Source organism: Drosophila ananassae (genome assembly GCF_017639315.1).
Source record: "Drosophila ananassae strain 14024-0371.13 chromosome Y unlocalized genomic scaffold, ASM1763931v2 tig00000111, whole genome shotgun sequence".
Classification (NCBI taxonomy): domain Eukaryota; kingdom Metazoa; phylum Arthropoda; class Insecta; order Diptera; family Drosophilidae; genus Drosophila; species Drosophila ananassae.
The window spans coordinates 504,544-522,508 of record NW_025319068.1 but is presented as its reverse complement, the minus strand read 5'-3'; the positions used below and the strand labels follow the sequence as shown (position 1 = coordinate 522,508).

Here is a 17,965-nt window from a genome sequence, read left to right as displayed (position 1 = left end):
TCCCACTTGTAGTGGAGGTTCACTGTCTCGACCACGGTGGACACAAACCCATTGATAGGTCGGGTCGAGAAGGTTCAGCGGTTGCGGTCCTGCCTCGTGAGTCTGCCTCGTCAGTCTGCCTTGGAGACTGTTTGATCGTCTCACGGACAAAAATTATGACGTCGCATTGGAGGTGCTAGGCAGCAGAACGAAGCACAACAAGTGCTGTTGCAGAAAGTGGACGATGCCACGCAGTCTAAATGGAAGGAAAGGCAAGCTGACTCGGATTCCTTGGATTCCATTCCAACGCGGGAGTCTATCGCAAATTCCTTGAGCGGATGCGCCTAAAGCGACGTAGGCATAAAGAGAAAAAAAAAAAAGAATGATATTTGAACTTAACCCGCGAAAAAAAAACAAAAAAAAATATCCCATTTTTGGCAAGAGTTACCACTTAGGCAAATCATCGGCCAGCTGATCAAAAGTGGATCAAGACTGGTTAGTCTAAAAGGGGCAGGAAATGCGCGGGAGAGGGCAGACCTTCTTTTAAAGTTTGGACCTACCGCAAGTTGGACGTGTTGAGGAGAGCAAAAATTTTTAAACTCTTTTTTTTTTTTTTTTTTTTTTTCGTGCCGGATTGCAAGTGCGAACTGCAAGTTTCTTTCCGCCTCGAAAGAAACGGAACTGCGGGATCGCAACAAGCCGCGAGTGAAAGACAGATTCAACATCTAGCCGGTACCTGGAGCCGAAGTGGTACACGTGGAACACGTGATCAGCGCCGGAGGAGGAGAGGCGCTAGGAATTTGGCAAGGAGAAGAAGAACCCTTTTTTAGAAGTTTAAGTTAACGCTATTGTTAAGTGGATCACACTAAAAAATAAAAATTGAAGAAACATGAAGTTTAAAGAAGAAAAAAAGAAAAAAATGTAGAAAAAAAGAAAAATCAAGCAAAAATATTCAATAAAATTTAAGCCATTATCATTATTTAGTGAGCTATATTGTTTTCCATTTTTTTTATTTGATTTTTTAAGATCCAGTGCCCTCCTAAAAAAAAAAAAGAAGAAGTGCAGAAAGTATCATAAGAAGGTGTGAGTTGGAAAAGAAGAGCGAAAACAATAAGTGAAGTTTTGTTTGTCATTGATTGAAGTGAAAGAAAAAGCAAAGGAAGGCACAGTGGTATTAAACAGAGTTTCGATTATTAAAAATGAAATGTGAAAAAAATTTTTTTTTCTCTGGATTAAGAGAAAAGAGGAAGAAGGAAGTGAATAAAACTTAGACTGAACACAGAATAAAAATACTAATGGAAAATTTCTAAACAAAAAAATAAAAATCTTAAACCATAATCCACGTCTACAGCCACCAACGCCAAGGTCGACCTTTTCGCCGAGGAAAGCACGTAAGTCAGAAATTTTCCATTGTGAATTAAAGAAGAAGATATTTAATTGAAGTTTATTAGCAAAATTTGATTTATTATGAATTTATATGATTGGTTTTTCCTTTTTCCCACCGTACACACAACCTTAGACAGAAAAAAAAACAGTGATGGAAAAATTTTAATAAATTAATTTCTCTAAACTATAAATACACGTGCAGCCTAAAATTATTAGAAAAAAATGAAAATATATTTATAATCAAACTAAATAAATAAATTAGTTAGAGTTTTCATTAGGATTAGTCATTTTCTCTAGTACTTTGTAAAAAAAATAATATGATTAATTTGGCTATGTCAATTAAGAACTTTAAATAAAAATATAATAAATAAAATGTTACTGTAAATTTAACTGACGAACTTCGCAAATGAATCCTCGGGTGTAGTGGGGCAAAAGGGGGCACGAGAGTGACACTCTTCTGCCTGTGGCCAAGGTAGGGTTGGGGAAAATAAGGACACACCAACAGCAGTGCTCCTTCAATTATTCTCTCGAAACAATTTCTGTCCTGTTCCAATTTTCTATTTGAATTTGATGATCGTGAATACCGGCTCTGATCTCAAGCGGAGATTATAAACTTCTCTCTGTCGCAGCACGCAACCTTTCTTATACCGCTAAATTACTATTATCCTACGTTGCAACTCGCGAAGGATCTGTCCCAGCAAGACCTCCACCCCCAAGCCGACGAGTTAGAGCCGTACCCTTTCAGCGTGCCCGCCAGGTCCTTCCACTGCCCCTACAAACGTTGGACGTTACAATAATAATATTATATTATTAGATAATAATAATTTAGAAAAAAAGTGTTGCCCAACATGGAGGCCTTCCTAAGGAAAAAAAAAATAATGATAACTGCCACAGAAACTCAACGATCATTAGATTCGAAATCTGTATTACTTTTCGATTTCAATTTTCAACAAACTTTCTCTATTTACAAATTTGCTACTCTTGACTTTGAATTGTTCGAGAAACTTATGTCAGAAGACTCTGGTGTTCTGAGGGTCCGAAATTCATTTTAGGAGCTCAGTGCAAGGATCACAGAGAACTACAAACTTCGGTTTAGTTTCCGACCTGTTGCTGAGGTACCATCCTAATCAAATTAGAAGTTTGCCTAGTGGCTCATACGAATAAGAATATAGAGACGTTCTAACAGAGAGACGTCCTAACCACGGTGACTACTGAGAAAGTCTAATTTCCTTTCTGTTGGGCCAAGCAGCCACCAAAGAATGCATATAAAATAATTGTAATATGCTAAGCTGCAGCTGTTGTTATCAGCATGATTCGTCTCTGTTTTGTCTCCCAGTTTCGCATGCGCTTTATTGTTATTTGTAGCGTCTGCGCTTTGGGGAGCTTTGGTTGAGCTTCTGCGCAAGCTCTTGGTTTGGCGTTCGTTGTGATTTGGAGTTGATTGGAGCCGCATATATTAGGGTTAAATTGAACCCAAAATAAATATATGGAAACTATAATTTGAAACGCGTGTAGTTATTCGGCTGCTATTAAAAACTATTAATAGCTCAACATTGGTGACCCCGACGTGATTATCATCCCGTTCAATTATTGTGATCAGCATTAAAAGTGCCACTAGAACACCGTTGTTGGTTTTGTTGTCGCAAAGTTGCATTTTAATTTAATTGCACAATGGAATCTGGAGCTGAAGCTACTGCATCTGCTGCGTCAAGCCGTGAAAGGATGCTGCGGAGACGCGCAGAGGTAACATGTCAGGAAATGGAGGTACTGCATCGGAAGGATGCGATGCAGACCGACGATTCAACCATTCTGATCCTCGAGTCTATGGACAAGCGTCTGCGCGACCGTTTCACCACGCTGCAGGAGGAATTGGAGGAGCTAAACTATAGCGAGATCGGGAGCGATTTATATTGGCGATTTTCTCAGCTGGCAACGGACGTGCACGTTGACATCCAGGTGGAGGTGGCCAAGCGTTCTATGCGGGTTGCTGCTCACTCTACGCTTTTGGATGCTACCAGTGGTGCTGGGATTTCAAACGCTCCATATAGGCCTGCTCCCTCATTGCCCCCGTTGCCAATGCCAACATTTAGCGGCGGCTATGCCGAGTGGCCGGATTTCTGCGCCCTATTTAGGACAACCAGTGACAGTCACCCGCACTTGACCAAGATGGAGAAGCTCAGATGGCTCATTTGCTGCCTGCGGGACTCAGCCCTGGAGACTGTAAGGACGCTTGAGATTACTGACGCTAAGTACGATGTTGCCCTCGACCTTTTGCGCAATCGTTTCAGCAATCGTCGCTTAATCTTCCAGGCTCACATCAACGAGATCCTGCAGTTAAGGGTGGTTGAGCCGGGATCCGTTGCTACTCTTCGAGAATTATCCGACCGATTCAATGGACATATGCGGGTCCTTATGACGTCGGCCGAAATTCAAGGGTGCCTCTTCATCCAGATCATCTTCCAAAAGCTGGACCCTGCTACAAAGGCCAAATGGGAAGACTCTCTGGCAGGAAGCACTGATGACAGCCTTCCATCTTGGGAGTCTATGGCACGATTCTTAGAGCAAAGTGCCGGACTCTCGAAAGCGTTGACTTTTCTTTGGCGTATTCACCAGTTAACCAAGTAGGCCGAGGTAGATCGTCCAATAACCGATCCTCGTGCATGGTTATTAACGCCAGTCCTGCCCTATGCGCCCTGTGTGGTGTTTCGGCGCACGAGCTTCCTGCTTGTCCAAAGTTCAGTTGTTTGCCAATTGAGGAACGGTACGACGAAGTGCGGCGTCTGGCTCGCTGTTTTGTTTGTCTGGAGGATGGCAATCTCGCTCTTGGATGCTCAGCTACCCGCTGCTCGGCGTGCAATCACCGTCATCATATTCTGTTGCACCCTCGCGGGCAGGTTTCACCCGCACAAGTCTCTCGTCCCATCGGTGCAGTTGCTGGTGCGAACCCATCCCGCTCAATTAACACTGTTGTGACCCAGGATCGCAATGCTGCGCTAGTGCTCCTGCCAACAGCCAATGTACTCGTTCGTGGTCGATCTGGAGACTTCCTGCCTTGCCGAGTTTTATTGGATTCCGGTTCACAAGTGCATCTCATCTCGTCGCGGCTGGCGAATGAACTTCATCTTGGCCGCTCCAAATGCTCCACAACGGAGCATTGAGGCTGTTGTAGCTTCACATATCAGCCTAGCCAGGACATAGATGCTTCGGGCTGGAAGATTCCTGGCAATATGGATCTAGCTGACCCCAACTTCCACAAAACGCAGCGAGTGGACCTGCTGATTGGAGCCGGCTTATTCTTTGACCTATTGTCGGCTGGCCAAATCCAGTTAGGTCACGGGCTCCCAATTGCTCAGAACACTCGATTTGGCTGGGTGTTTTCTGGCCACGGTGGACTATCACGGGATGTGTCGGCGCTCTGTGGTAGGGAGGACAACCCATGGAATAACCTCTGCAATAATGTGACTGCTGCCCCTTTCAACATTGTTATTAAAGGCCCACCCTTCAATGGGGGGAGGATGTTGGGCCAAGCAGCCACCAAAGAATGCATATAAAATAATTGTAATATGCTAAGCTGCAGCTGTTGTTATCAGCATGATTCGTCTCTGTTTTGTCTCCCGGTTTCGCATGCGCTTTATTGTTATTTGTAGCGTATGCGCTTTGGGGAGCTTTGGTTGAGCTTCTGCGCAAGCTCTTGGTTTGGCGTTTGTTGTGATTTGGAGTTGATTGGAGCCGCATATATTAGGGTTAAATTGAACCCAAAATAAATATATTGAAACTATAATTTGAAATGCGTGTAGTTATTCGGCTGCTATTAAAAACTATTAATAGCTCAACACTTTCTTTTCTGAGAGGTTAAACATTTTTTTTTTGATGCATCAGGAAAACTACATAGATCGGTTCTACATCGTATTAAGTCCGATGCAACATAAATGAACGAGTTACTACACTCCCTAAACAGCTCAGCCGCCTAGAAACCTTATTCGAGATTCGATTAAATTAAATTTCACCCGACATCCGAGGATATCAAAGCGAATTTCAGTTGTTGTCGTACCATTTTGAATTTTTTTTTTTTTGTTTTTGCCGATTCAACAGAGGTTTAGGATAGATCAATAGGGCCAAGAAGATAATATTTTCACAAATTATAAACATTACTTAGTCATGATGGGCTTGGATAGATCGCCCGACCGTGGCTCTCAAGAAGCGCAAAAACTAATTTGTCAACTTTGCAAGACAGAAATCAAATCCGCAGCCGAAATTTTTGAAACCACTTGTCATCGCGAGTTCCACAAGAAAGGCATCAATGTGCATTTTAAGAAAAGCGACAACTGTCCTGTATGCAAGAGTATCTGTAGGCCAGCAGTTGAAGGTCTTCAATCGCGATCTCAATCAAGAGTCCGTCAGACGGAGGGTAGCCATGAAAGGACACCTTCTGACGACATCCCTAACACTTCCCGAAACACCGAGGCAGCTAGCATGAGGAGCAACGATCCGAACAGCATGGCAAGTGCCATTACACTTCTAGCTATGGAGAAGAGGCTGCTCACCATATTGACGGAGAAGATGGCCGAACTGGTGCAAACGTCTGTGTTAGACAGTATGGAAAGACTGATAGCAACGCCTGCCAACTCTGCCGTGAGCAGGGAAGTTAGATCAACCCTGAGGTTAGAGGACATACAGCAACCGCCATAGAGGAAGCAACGGATCCCACCGCAATACCGACTATGCCAGCGGGATGCGCAATGTCTCCCCAACGAAGCACAATATCCGACCTAGGAATACGACCAGACAAAGTTGGACATATCCTAAATGGGTGGAAGCTCAAGTACTCCGGAACCGGCGTACCGATAGACGACTTTATCAACCGTGTGGAAGCACTGACTCAACAGGCGCTGGATGGGAATTTCGCGGTGTTGTGCCGCAACGTCAGCGTGTTATTTGAAGGTAAGGCCACGGAATTCTATTGGCGATATCACAAGTCTGTAGCTGAGGTTCGATGGGATCAGTTATGTTCAGCGCTCCGTTTACATTTTCGTCAAAACCGGGACGACGTCGATGTAGAAGAATTGATAAGGAACAGGAAACAGAAGCCAAACTAAACTTTCGACGCATTCTACGATAGTGTGAAGGTAATGATTGATCAATTACAAACGCCTTGGTCCACTCGCAAGTTAGTTCGCATTCTTAAGAACAATTTGCGACCAGAAATACGTCACGAAATTCTGAATGTCGAGGCGGTAAAGGTCCAGGAGCTTCGAGAGATTTGTCGACGCCGAGAGGCTTTCCTGGAAGATGTCAAACGATCACATGGCTATAGTAGAGTGACTCCATTCCGGCGGGAAGTCGCGGTATTAATCGACGAACCTGATGCGGAAAGCAGCTCGGAAGTTGGAATTGATGCAGATGTCAAAGCACTCGCCCTGGTATGCTGGAATTGCCACCACGAAGGACACCGATATCAAGATTGTCTGGAAGAAAAATGAGTGTTTTGTTACGGCTGTGGAGCAGCCAACACCTACAAACCCAACTGTACGAGGTGCTCAAAAAACTTAAAGCTCGGCAGTTCGAAGTCAGCGTACAGACCGAGGACATCGTATGCCGCCCACAACCAGTCAACAATAACAGAGTAAATAGGAAAGAGCCAAGAGCTATTCCTAAACCCACACCGGTCGCGACACAAAGCAATGAAAGTTTATTGCTACACCAGAAAAGACAATATTTACCTAAGATGACAAGACAAGAAAGATTACCTGAGCTTCTCTTTAGTGTGCGAAAGGACCGCAGTTCGAGAAGGATTAAAACATATTGGGAAAAAATATCGAAAAGAGTAAGAGCGGATTGAGACACGCTCGTACCAGAGATCTTCGTCCATTTTTGCCAGAGCAGCTATAAGATCGCATCTTTTATGGACTCCTTGATTCAGGAGCTTCGATAAGTTGTATAGGGGATTTACAAGGCCAAAGAAGAGGAGTCTTCCATGCCAAGGATATACGTCAATGACGTCCCCTCAGTCGGTATCAGCCTAGGGTCAAAATTGGAATACCCTAGTCTGATTGTGGGAGGGAATTTGTAACGGCGCCTGAAGCGGCGTAGGCATAAAGAGAAAAAAACAAAGAATGATATTTAAACTTAACCCGCGAAAAATAAATAAAAAAAAATTATCCCAATTTTGGCGAGAGTTACCACTTAGGCAAATCTTCGGTCAAGACTGGTCAGTCTAAAAGGGGCTGGAAATAAGCCATTATCATTAATTAGTGAGCTACATTGTTTTTCATTTTTTTTTATTTGATTTATTAAGATCCAGTGCCCTTCTAAAAAAAAAAAGAAGAACTGCAGAAAGTATCATAAGAAGGTGTGTGTCGGAAAAGAAGAGCGAAAACAATAAGTGAAGTTTTGTTTGTCATTGATTGAAGTGAAAGAAAAAGCAAAGGAAGACAAAGTGGTATTAAACAGAGTTTCGAGTTTTAAAGTTTTTTCTCGGGATTAAGAGAAAAGAGGAAGAAGGAAGTGAATAAAACTTAGACTGAACACAGAATAAAAATACTAATGGAAAATTTCTAAACAAAAAAATAAAAATCTTAAACCATAATCCACGTCTACAGCCACCAACGCCAAGGTCGACCTTTTCGCCGAGGAAAGCACGTAAGTCAGAAATTTTCCATTGTGAATTAAAGAAGAAGATATTTAATTGAAGTTTATTAGCAAAATTTGATTTATTATGAATTTATATGATTGGTTTTTCCTTTTTCCCACCGTACTCACAACCTTAGACAGAAAACAAAACAGTGATGGAAAAATTTGAATAAATTAATTTCTCTAAACTATAAATACACGTGCAGCCTAAAATTATTAGAAAAAAATGAAAATATATTTATAATCAAACTAAATAAATAAATTAGTTAGAGTTTTCATTAGGATTAGTCATTTTCTCTAGTACTTTGTAAAAAAAATAATATGATTAATTTGGCTATGTCAATTAAGAACTTTAAATAAAAATATAATAAATAAAATGTTACTGTAAATTTAACTGACGAACTTCGCAAATGAATCCTCGGGTGTAGTGGGGCAAAAGGGGGCACGAGAGTGACACTCTTCTGCCTGTGGCCAAGGTAGGGTTGGGGAAAATAAGGACATACCAACAGCAGTGCTCCTTCAATGATTCTCTCGAAACAATTTCTGCCCTGTTCCAATTTTCTATTTGAATTTGATGATCGTGAATACCGGCTCTGATCTCTAGCGGAGATTATACACTTCTCTCTGTCGCAGCACGCAACCTTTCTTATACCGCTAAATTACTATTATCCTACGTTGCAACTCGCGAAGGATCTGTCCCAGCAAGACCTCCACCCCCCAAGCCGACGAGCTAGAGCCGTACCCTTTCAGCGTGCCAGCGAGCGCAGGTCCTTCCACTGCCCCTACAAACGTTGTACGTTACAATGGCCATTCTCACATGATAAGCTCCTGCCCAAGGTTTTTAAGCTTGTCGCCTAAGGATCGTTTAGGCAAACTGATGCATTTGGATTTATGCCGCAAGTGCCTTGGATCCGGGCACCTTGCAATGCAGGCTTCATAGTCTGCTGCATTTGGTTGGCAATTCACCAGCTCAAGGCCAACACCCCTCTCCCGAAGTATCCACATCTAGCGACGCTGTTTTTCGTTCAGCGCCCGCCGCCGTCAATTCTCTCGTCGCTAAGGATCGTTTTGGTGATGTGGTGTTGCTAGCCACTGCCAATATTCTGGTTACGAACCGCTCCGGAGTTCTACTGCCCTGACGAGCGCAGCTTGATTCTGGCTCGCAGGTGCATCTAGTCACTTGAACGCTGACGGACCAGTTGCAGCTGCAGAAGATAAGTTCTCCGGTGACTGTATCCGGTATAGGTTACGCAGGGTTCTCTACAGCTGGGTTTTCTGCGCAAGTTAGCTTGCAATCCCAAAGCTCTGACTACTCGGCACAATTAACATCACTGACTTTTAGCCACATTTGGACATTGGACGTCAGCTCTTGGAAAATTCCCGCTAATATAAACCTAGCGGATCTTCATTTTCACCATCCTTAGCCACTTGATTTGCTAATTGAAGCTGGATTATTTTACGAGCTGCTTTGTGTGGGGCAAATTCATCTGCCTCCTGGTTTGCTTTCAATCCAAAAAACTCGGCTCGGTTGGATTGTTTGGAGAGGCGGACGCCCTGACGATGGTAAGGTCCTCATGGCAGCTGAGCAGTCAGAGTTGCTAGTCCATATTTTTCAGTATTACCCAGCGGCGTACGGAGCTATAAGGCGGGCAGTCAACAACTTGTGCCTGCTGCCCCTTCATGATGCTGTTGAAAGATCATCGTTCAACGGGAGGAGTATGTCGGGTCAAGCAGCCGCCCGAAAGTTTGGCAGGCAATAATTTATTAAATTTGTTTATCTTTTCTTTATCTTTGTCTCTATTCACGTCGCCCGCCCTCGTGCATTCGATCGGCCACCTGCATCTGCCGTCAGGCGCTATCGTTGCCTCGCTCTCTCGCGGTATCTCTATTATTCTAATTCGGTCGTCAACCCTACGCAGTCACATACATATGTCATATGTTCTATATATAAACCAAATCATTTAAATAAATTGTAATCATACATAGAAATCTAAAGGTCCTGGTTTCTTATTACAGCCTAGATTTGGAACATCAAATAAAGCTCCCGAAAATGCTCGGTAACTGAACACAGGTTATATAACACAATTAAATGGAAACACTATGAAGATATAAATAGAGGCAGACAAATTATTCACTATAAATCAAAATACAAAAAGAAACAGAAAAATATCAGGAGTAAATTCTATACCGGAGCTGGCGATCTCGGCGTCTTGCCATATTGTGGAAGAACTCCTGCGGATGTTTTTCCGATTTGGGCCTTTCATGGCTGCGCAGAATCTGCCCTACAGTTCTCTTTTCTAGCCCTCCAGGTTCGCTACCCTCTCTCGCACCGGTAGGAGGCATCAAGGCACTTGCTAAAAGTACGCTAAGGAATAATTGGGATTCAGTCTTAGCTGCAGTTCGTTCCTTCGAAATCTCCAAGTAGAATTATGTCATACATCATTGTCCTTGTGCTCCTTCAAGGATTGGACTCAGCTACCCAGGCCAAGTGGGAGGAAGGTGGAATTTTGACTTCTTCCCACTTGGCTGAAGGTGGAATTTTGACCTTCTTCCCACTTGGCCTAATCGACTACTTGGGAGTCGATGGCTGAATTTTTGGAGCAGCGATTTTAGAGTACTACAGGCTATGGATGCAGCCATGGACGCCTACGCGCCGGGTACTCATATGGGAAGACGTGGAGTTGATAATAATAGTAGATCGTCCTTTAACATCACTAATTCTCATTCCCCTGCCTGTATATTATATGGTGGGTGGTCCCACGTAGTGTCTGCATATTATGAAAAGCTAAATCTTATGTTTCACAGTGTAATCTATTTATACACATTTTTTTATTTTCTCCGAAGTTTGTGAGGTGCTGGGCCAAGTAGAAGCTTAAGAATGGAGCATGTAAAAATGTCCTGAACTCTGGGAAGACTTGGATTTTTACGGTTTCTGGTTTGATTGCGCTTTTGGGATCCATGTATTTAGGTGTCTAGTCGTTATTTGAATAAAATATTATCTATTTCGTGATGATTGCAATTAATCTGGTTGTTTTTGTACAGGTGTCACAAAGGTGAAAAGACCTTATTCCTTGTCTGTTAAATTGAGTTCAAAGGATTGGACCCAGCTACCCAGGCCAAGTGGGAGGAACATATTTTTGCACTTTCAACATATTTTGCAGTTTATAACTTTATAACTTTGCAGTTTTATAACTTTGTAAACACTAAGCGTAAAAATGTATCTTTCCGCCCACTGCTTACGTTTGAGAACTCTTATGCGAACACTGATCAGGCAGTGGCCAATCTCTTCGCACAGTTTTTTCAAACTACGTGTTCACCTAGCAGCAGTTCAGCCCAGCCTTACACTTATAATATCCAATCAGCCAACCTTGCCCATCTTTCGATCAAAGTTGTGTGTTATCGGATCTTCTTAAGGTCAAGCCCGTGTATTCGCCAGGCCCTGATGGAGTACTAGGCTGTGTTCTGAAGAACTGCGCCGAGGCTCTGTGCAAACCGCTCGTTAAACTTTTTAATCTATCGCTGGAAACTTCGATCTTTTCCCTTATGTGGAAGGAATCTTTCATTAATGCGCTGCATAAAAAAGGGAAAAAATTCGACCCTGCAAATTATAGAGGCATCTCTAAATTGTCAGCAATTCCTAAGCTTTCTAAAAAACTTATCACTCCACATTTGCAACACCTATGTAATTCAAAAATAACTTCCTGCCAGCATGGCTTCATGAAGCGCCGCTCACCACTACCAACTTATTGGAGCTAACATCTTTTATGGCAGATGGGTTCCGGAATGGCTTACAAACAGACTTAATTTACACTGACTTCAGTAAAGCATAGCTTGCAAATAACTGTTAACCGTTTTTTTGCTTACGCTCTATTTGCGAGACCAACCGAAACAAAGCATGCCGTTTCGGTTCCTCTCTGAGCAGCAGGCTTTGTTTTGTTTCGTTTCGGATTTCTGTTGAACGAATTACGATGAGCAAATCATGAAACTCTCATCTACCGAACATCGCTCAATGAGAGATTTGAGTGACACTCGCACAGAGAGACTCAGTTAAAGACCGATTGACTGAAAAAGTCAGCGCAAAAAGTTTTTTCAATAATTTGTTTTTGTTTCGCTGCACAGTGGCACATGGTACATGAAATTTGACGATAAAACTTATTAAAATTTTAAACGTGAATTTTCCAATTTGAATCTAATATATTGATTATTTGCATTAAAAACTAAATAGTTTTCTTTTAAATTGAATTATTTTGAGTTAAGCTTAACAACTAAACTTAGGACTACTTTGTTGTCCATTTTGTTAAATATAAAAAATTGATGCACTTTTTATACCCTTGCAGAGGGTATTATAATTTTGGTCAAAAGTGTGCAACGCAGTGAAGGAGACATCTGTCGGTTTCTACGCAAACTAGTCTCTCAGTTTTGGAGCTATCGAGTTGAAACTTTGCACACACCCTTCTTTCCTTTGCAGGTAGTATATAAGTCGGAACGGCCGGGATCGGTCGACTATATCCTATAGCTGCCATATAACTGATTGATCGGAAATGCCATAACTTTGGTGTTTTTTAAGTTAGAGGGTTGGGACTTTCCACACATTTTATGTTTGACCAAAATATCTTTTGTACAAAATTTCATAAGGATCGGCCGACTATATCCTATAGCTGTCATAGAACGATCGAAATTGGCATAACTTTGGTGTTTTTTAAGTGAGAAAGATGTGACTTGGTACAGATCACTGTTTGGGCAAAATAATTCGATATGCTAAATTTCAAAAGGATCGGCCGACTATATACGATCTGCTAAATATCTAATAATATAAAATGCGTAGCGCCACCTAGCGGACTGCGACTGAACTGCAAGGGTATATCAACTTCGGCTCCGCCCGAAGTTAGCTTTCCTTTCTTGTTTATTAAGTTCTCGTCCCATTTTCAATAAATTTGATGAATCACTGTTTACACAAGAGATTTACAAAGCAAATTGACAAGTTGAGCCCACTAAACTTCACATACACACATACATGCACAAAAGACTTTATGAATTGTCGAACGCAAGCAAACGGTCCTAGAATGAGCAGACCAAACGAAAACAGAAAAAAGTGTGCTTTGACTGAGCGCGAGCGAAATTTGTATACGAGCAATTCAATCGGTTGCTCTCAGACTTTTTGCTCAAAGTCTCAGTGACAAACACTTATTTTGAGACCGCTCGAATCGGTTTACAGTTATTTGCAAGCTATGCAGTAAAGCATTTAACTCTGTTAACCATTTGCTTCTTATAATTAAACTCAGTCTTTTGGGATTCCCAACCGATCTTCTTATTTGGATTTCGAGCTACTTATCTGGGAGAACCCAACGTGTTTCTCGCTTTTAGTCCGCGCAACATCTGGGGTGCCCCATGGAAGCCATCTTGGACCCCTACTTTTTACACTGTTTATTAACGACTTGCCTCTCGCCTTAAGAAATTCACTTGTACTTATGTACGCTGATGACGTTAAGCTGGGCCTTCAGTATGAATTCACTAGTGCCCAGTCTAGACTTCAATCCGATATGGATAAACTTCAAAATTGGTGTTTTGCAAATAACTTAAAGGATCGAAATGTAAACTCATGTCTTTTTACCGATCTAGTCCTCACCAGGCTATGTCCTTTCTCTATGGGAAGGCGTTAGAACGATTAATTTCAAGTTAACGATCTATGTGTCCTATTAGATTTGAGACTTAAATTTACCGACCATATATCTACAATGCAGCTATGGGTCAATAAAGTTATGAGTGTGCTTGGTTTTATAAAAAAATGTTCAAAAAAATTTTATGACACGTACATAACTAAAACGTTATATTCATCATTGGTCGGTCCGATTCTTGAGTATGGATCGTGATTCTGGAGTCCACAGTACGGAGTACACCAATATCACATTGAATCTGTACAAAAAAACTTTTGCTCTTAGTGGACTTAATTGGGATGAAAATCTTTACCTTCCCAATTATCGTACTTTTACTAAACACTTTAGTCTTTTACTAAACAACTTACCATCATTAACAAACCGTTAACCCTTAATCTTATTTATGGAAATGTAGACAGCCAGCACTTACTAACACGCGTTAATTTTAACGTTCCTAGTAGAAGGCCAAGAAACTTTCGTCCTCTACTCCTCAGCCATTGTAGTTCGACATATGGCCAACATGATCCACTCAGGGCATTATGTTCGGACTACAATGGTCTCTAACACATCTTGTCACTTTGTTCCACTAACAATCTTAAATCGCTCATATTAATCGCTCTAACTATGCAACAATCTTCCTCGTGATAACTTTCTCCCACTCCTCGCTTAATCTGTCTCGGATCTATTCCCGCGATTCGACCCGTACGTTACGCGGCAACGTCGGTCGGTTGGACGGGAGGTTGGCTGTACGTATGCAATAAGAACCGCAAAAAAAAAAACAAAAATATATATAAAAAAGGTTATAACCATAATGTGTGATTGTTACCCGCAGGTGCTGTCCTCCTTGAAATCAGTGGAGACATGCGGATCGTCGTGGATTTTAAGAGCACACACAAGGAGCTGTTCGAGATGGAAGTTTCAGAACTCAGGAGCGATCTGTGTGTCAACTTCAACGATGCGAACTTTGATCCATGGTCACAGAAGGGGAACCCAGGGAGTGCCTCAGGGAGGCACGATTTATTCTGGACCAGGAGATTATGCGGCGCTCCAGGTTGTTTCCGGCGAGTTCGAAAGTGATAACCGCAGAACTTTCCAGGCTTTGCTGTCTCTGCCACTTCCCACTTTTAGTGGAGGTTCACTGTCTCGACCACGGTGGACACAAACCCATTGATAGGTCGGGTCGAGAAGGTTCAGCGGTTGCGGTCCTGCCTCGTGAGTCTGCCTCGTCAGTCTGCCTTGGAGACTGTTTGATCGTCTCACGGACAAAAATTATGACGTCGCATTGGAGTTGCTAGGCAGCAAAACGAAGCACAATGAAGCAGATTGCTAGCTGCAAATTAAATTTGTTCCGAAGTTTATTTTTAAAAAAATAATTTTTATTTTATTTCTTATATTTTAACAAACTTTCACTTAAATCGACTTTTAATGTTAAACCCACTTTTCACTCCACGATTATATTTTATTTGAGCTTAGTGCGATCCCGATTCAAGACTCAATCAAGACAAGACTGACTTTGCTGATCTTATCGGTTTATCGGTTCGGCTCAAAAAGGGCTATTTGTACATCTAAACCATTGTCCAAAGAGACATTAAGAGAACATAACATATATATAGACATATAGACATATATATAGACATATAGACATATATATATATATATATATATATATATATACATATATATATAGACATATGTATATAGACATAAATTTTTCTTATTTTTGAAATTGATAACCAAATTAAATATGTTGATGTTAGTGTTATTACAATCAGTGTTAATGGTATTCTTGTCTTTTTAATTTGGATAAATGGGTTTAGTGTATTTATATTATCAAATGATAATGCCGAATTGTTTGAAATAATATATTCGGATATTTTATAATTATTATAATTGTGGGCGGTAATGTAATTTAATATATTATTTTCTATATTCGTATATGATATATTATTAATTATTGTGGTGCTATTGAACGTTATTAGATGTGATCCTTGCAAGTAAGAATCATTTACAATATTATTTCCATTTATTAATGTGGCACCTTCTTGAATTATGTCTATTTTTTTATTCTTTTCTCTTATTTTATTACATAATGATTTTTCACCGTTTAGAAGACGAGTGAAACATGATTTTTCTTTGCTTAATATACAATAATTATTGAATAGTTCATTTTTAAAATTATCTACTTCGTAATATGTATCCTCGCATTTTGCAAATCGATTACTTAAAATTAATTTTCCATCATTATGGGAAATTGCTCTGGCGTAATATATGTCGCATCTATTTTTAATAATTGGATACTTTATATAGACTATAAATAACTCTTTTTTTTTTTTTTTTTTTTTTTTGTTCTCCTGCAATAACAAGACTGCAGTTATTCCAAGATAAAAGGAACTTGGAAGGAAAATATCCTTTATTATCCTTGTAATAAATACATCCGTGTACAGATAGAAGCCAAAGCCAGTGAATTATTTAACATACAAAACGCAAGAAGTCTTTATTTGGTTTCGCAAGCGTCAGGCCGTCTAAACATATGTAATATTGTACAGGATTTACATTTGTTGGACTGGCTGGCGGTCAATGGTTTTTGGTATTAGTTGTTCATAGAGCCGTACACACGCACAGTACACGCAGGCCCCTCCGGCGGCGGAGAAGGCAGACATCCGGAGTTCTGCGGCACAGTTGATGCCGGCACAGCTTGCCGGCGAACAGGAGACACACTTGCGAATTGCTGGCATTTGGGTTTTTGGAGGCTGCGAGCTGGGAGGCACCCGCAGCGGAAAAAAAATGCTTACATGATAATTTGGGTTTAAAATTAGCTTTAACAGTAGGACAGTGGAACGGAGCGACTCCGACATGCTCCGGCGACTCTCCCCGCTCCGGGTGATTTCTGGATAGCGACTTCACATCCGATTACAAGTCCCCGGAGCCGCCACGCTTCTGTAGCATTTGGGCGAACCGCTGCGTGATGAGCAGTGAGGTGTCAATGAAGCGATCCACGCAGTTGCTGAGGCAAGTCTCGGTAGCATGGTCCAGCTTGGTGCTCGGCTTGCCGATGCATTTCTCCCAGCAGATCTCATTGAACTCGTGTATCTGTGCATTAGGGTGGGTCGATTGAAAAATCGCTTAGGCACATATGATTTTTGGATTCTAGGGATCAAAATAAGAAACTTTGCTCAAGAGACCATACCTCTAAAATGAATTCTGATGTCCCTCGTTTTAACGTGAAGGAAAAATCTTGTTTTGACCCATGTAGAGTGCCCCAATCGAGTCCAAATGTATGAACGACCCCCACTAACTTTGGAGGGTCGACCCACCCATGCCCCCCTTTGGTACCCCCCTGGGGCCACCAAGGGACGAAAAGGAGGAGAGGCGGTGGGCGGAGCAACAGGTTTTGAGTTACATTTTCATAGCATACTTTTAGGTGCAGTGATTTTGTGATATTTTTGTAAGGGAGAATCCCTCCTGTGGGATCCTAGGGGGGTACCACAAGCATTGGTGGGTCGACCCTCCAAAGTTAGTGGGGGTCGTTCATACATTTGGACTCGATTGGGGCACTCTAAATGGGTCAAAACAAGATTTTTCCTTCACGTTAAAACGAGGGACATCAGAATTCATTTTAGAGGTATGGTCTCTTGAGCAAAGTTTCTTATTTTGATCCCTGGAATCCAAAAATCATATGTGCCTAAGCGATTTTTTTTACCCCCTACAAATCGAACCGCCCTACTGTGCATTGACCTGCGCCTTTTGTTTTTCGATCATCAAAAAGTCCTGCAGCTCCTTGTCGTTACCAGACAGATTCTCAAAGTCGGACATTTTGGCGGCGCGAGTGTGCTTTTCAGTGAACAATTGACTAAATACAGAGTCTCGGATCCGAAACTTGAATTTTTGTATTTGATTGATTTGGTTTTAAGGTTATATAAAGACGAGAGGCAGTGACAGATGTGATCGCTTTATGCAAAGCGATTTTAAATTCCGAAAGGTCCATTAAGTCTGTAATAACTACGGGTCTTAATTCATGTTTATATATTTCTTGAATGTCATCATTGTTTATCTTTGCTAAAGTTATTGTGTCTATTAAATTTTGTAAATCATAAGTAATCAAGTGTAAACGATGTTTTCTTAAAGGTAATTCCTGACTTGTAAAAACTGATTTTAAATTATATGAGAGTGTTTTTATTTCCTCAAACAATTTGGAATTTATAATTTGCTGTTTGTTATTATTTTCAATAAGATCGTAAATTTTTGTTCCTTTGTCACAACGTCATCATGGTCCGGGGTGCCAGCTAACCATTTTAACATAGTTCCTAATTCGTTTA

The 17,965-nt window shown here is 41.4% G+C and overlaps 1 protein-coding gene across 1 annotated transcript; it reads right to left on the bottom strand.

Annotated features, from left to right (window-relative positions):
• Positions 1-16,114: 16,114 nt before the first annotated feature.
• Positions 16,115-17,596, bottom strand: LOC116655255 (mitochondrial import inner membrane translocase subunit Tim8). The gene is made up of 3 exons (XM_032452796.1): positions 17,374-17,596; position 17,205; positions 16,115-16,739 (listed from the first exon to the last, which is right to left on the bottom strand). The coding sequence occupies exons 1-3, from the start codon at positions 17,460-17,462 to the stop codon at positions 16,560-16,562; spliced, it is 270 nt and encodes an 89-aa protein (XP_032308687.1). The 5' UTR covers positions 17,463-17,596; the 3' UTR covers positions 16,115-16,559.
• Between the last annotated feature and the right edge of the window lie 369 nt (positions 17,597-17,965).

What these genes read in the sequence shown, in the direction of transcription:
- LOC116655255 (XM_032452796.1), bottom strand. Translation starts at nt 17,462, where the DNA reads ATGTCCGACTTTGAGAATCTGTCTGGTAACGACAAGGAGCTGCAGGAC.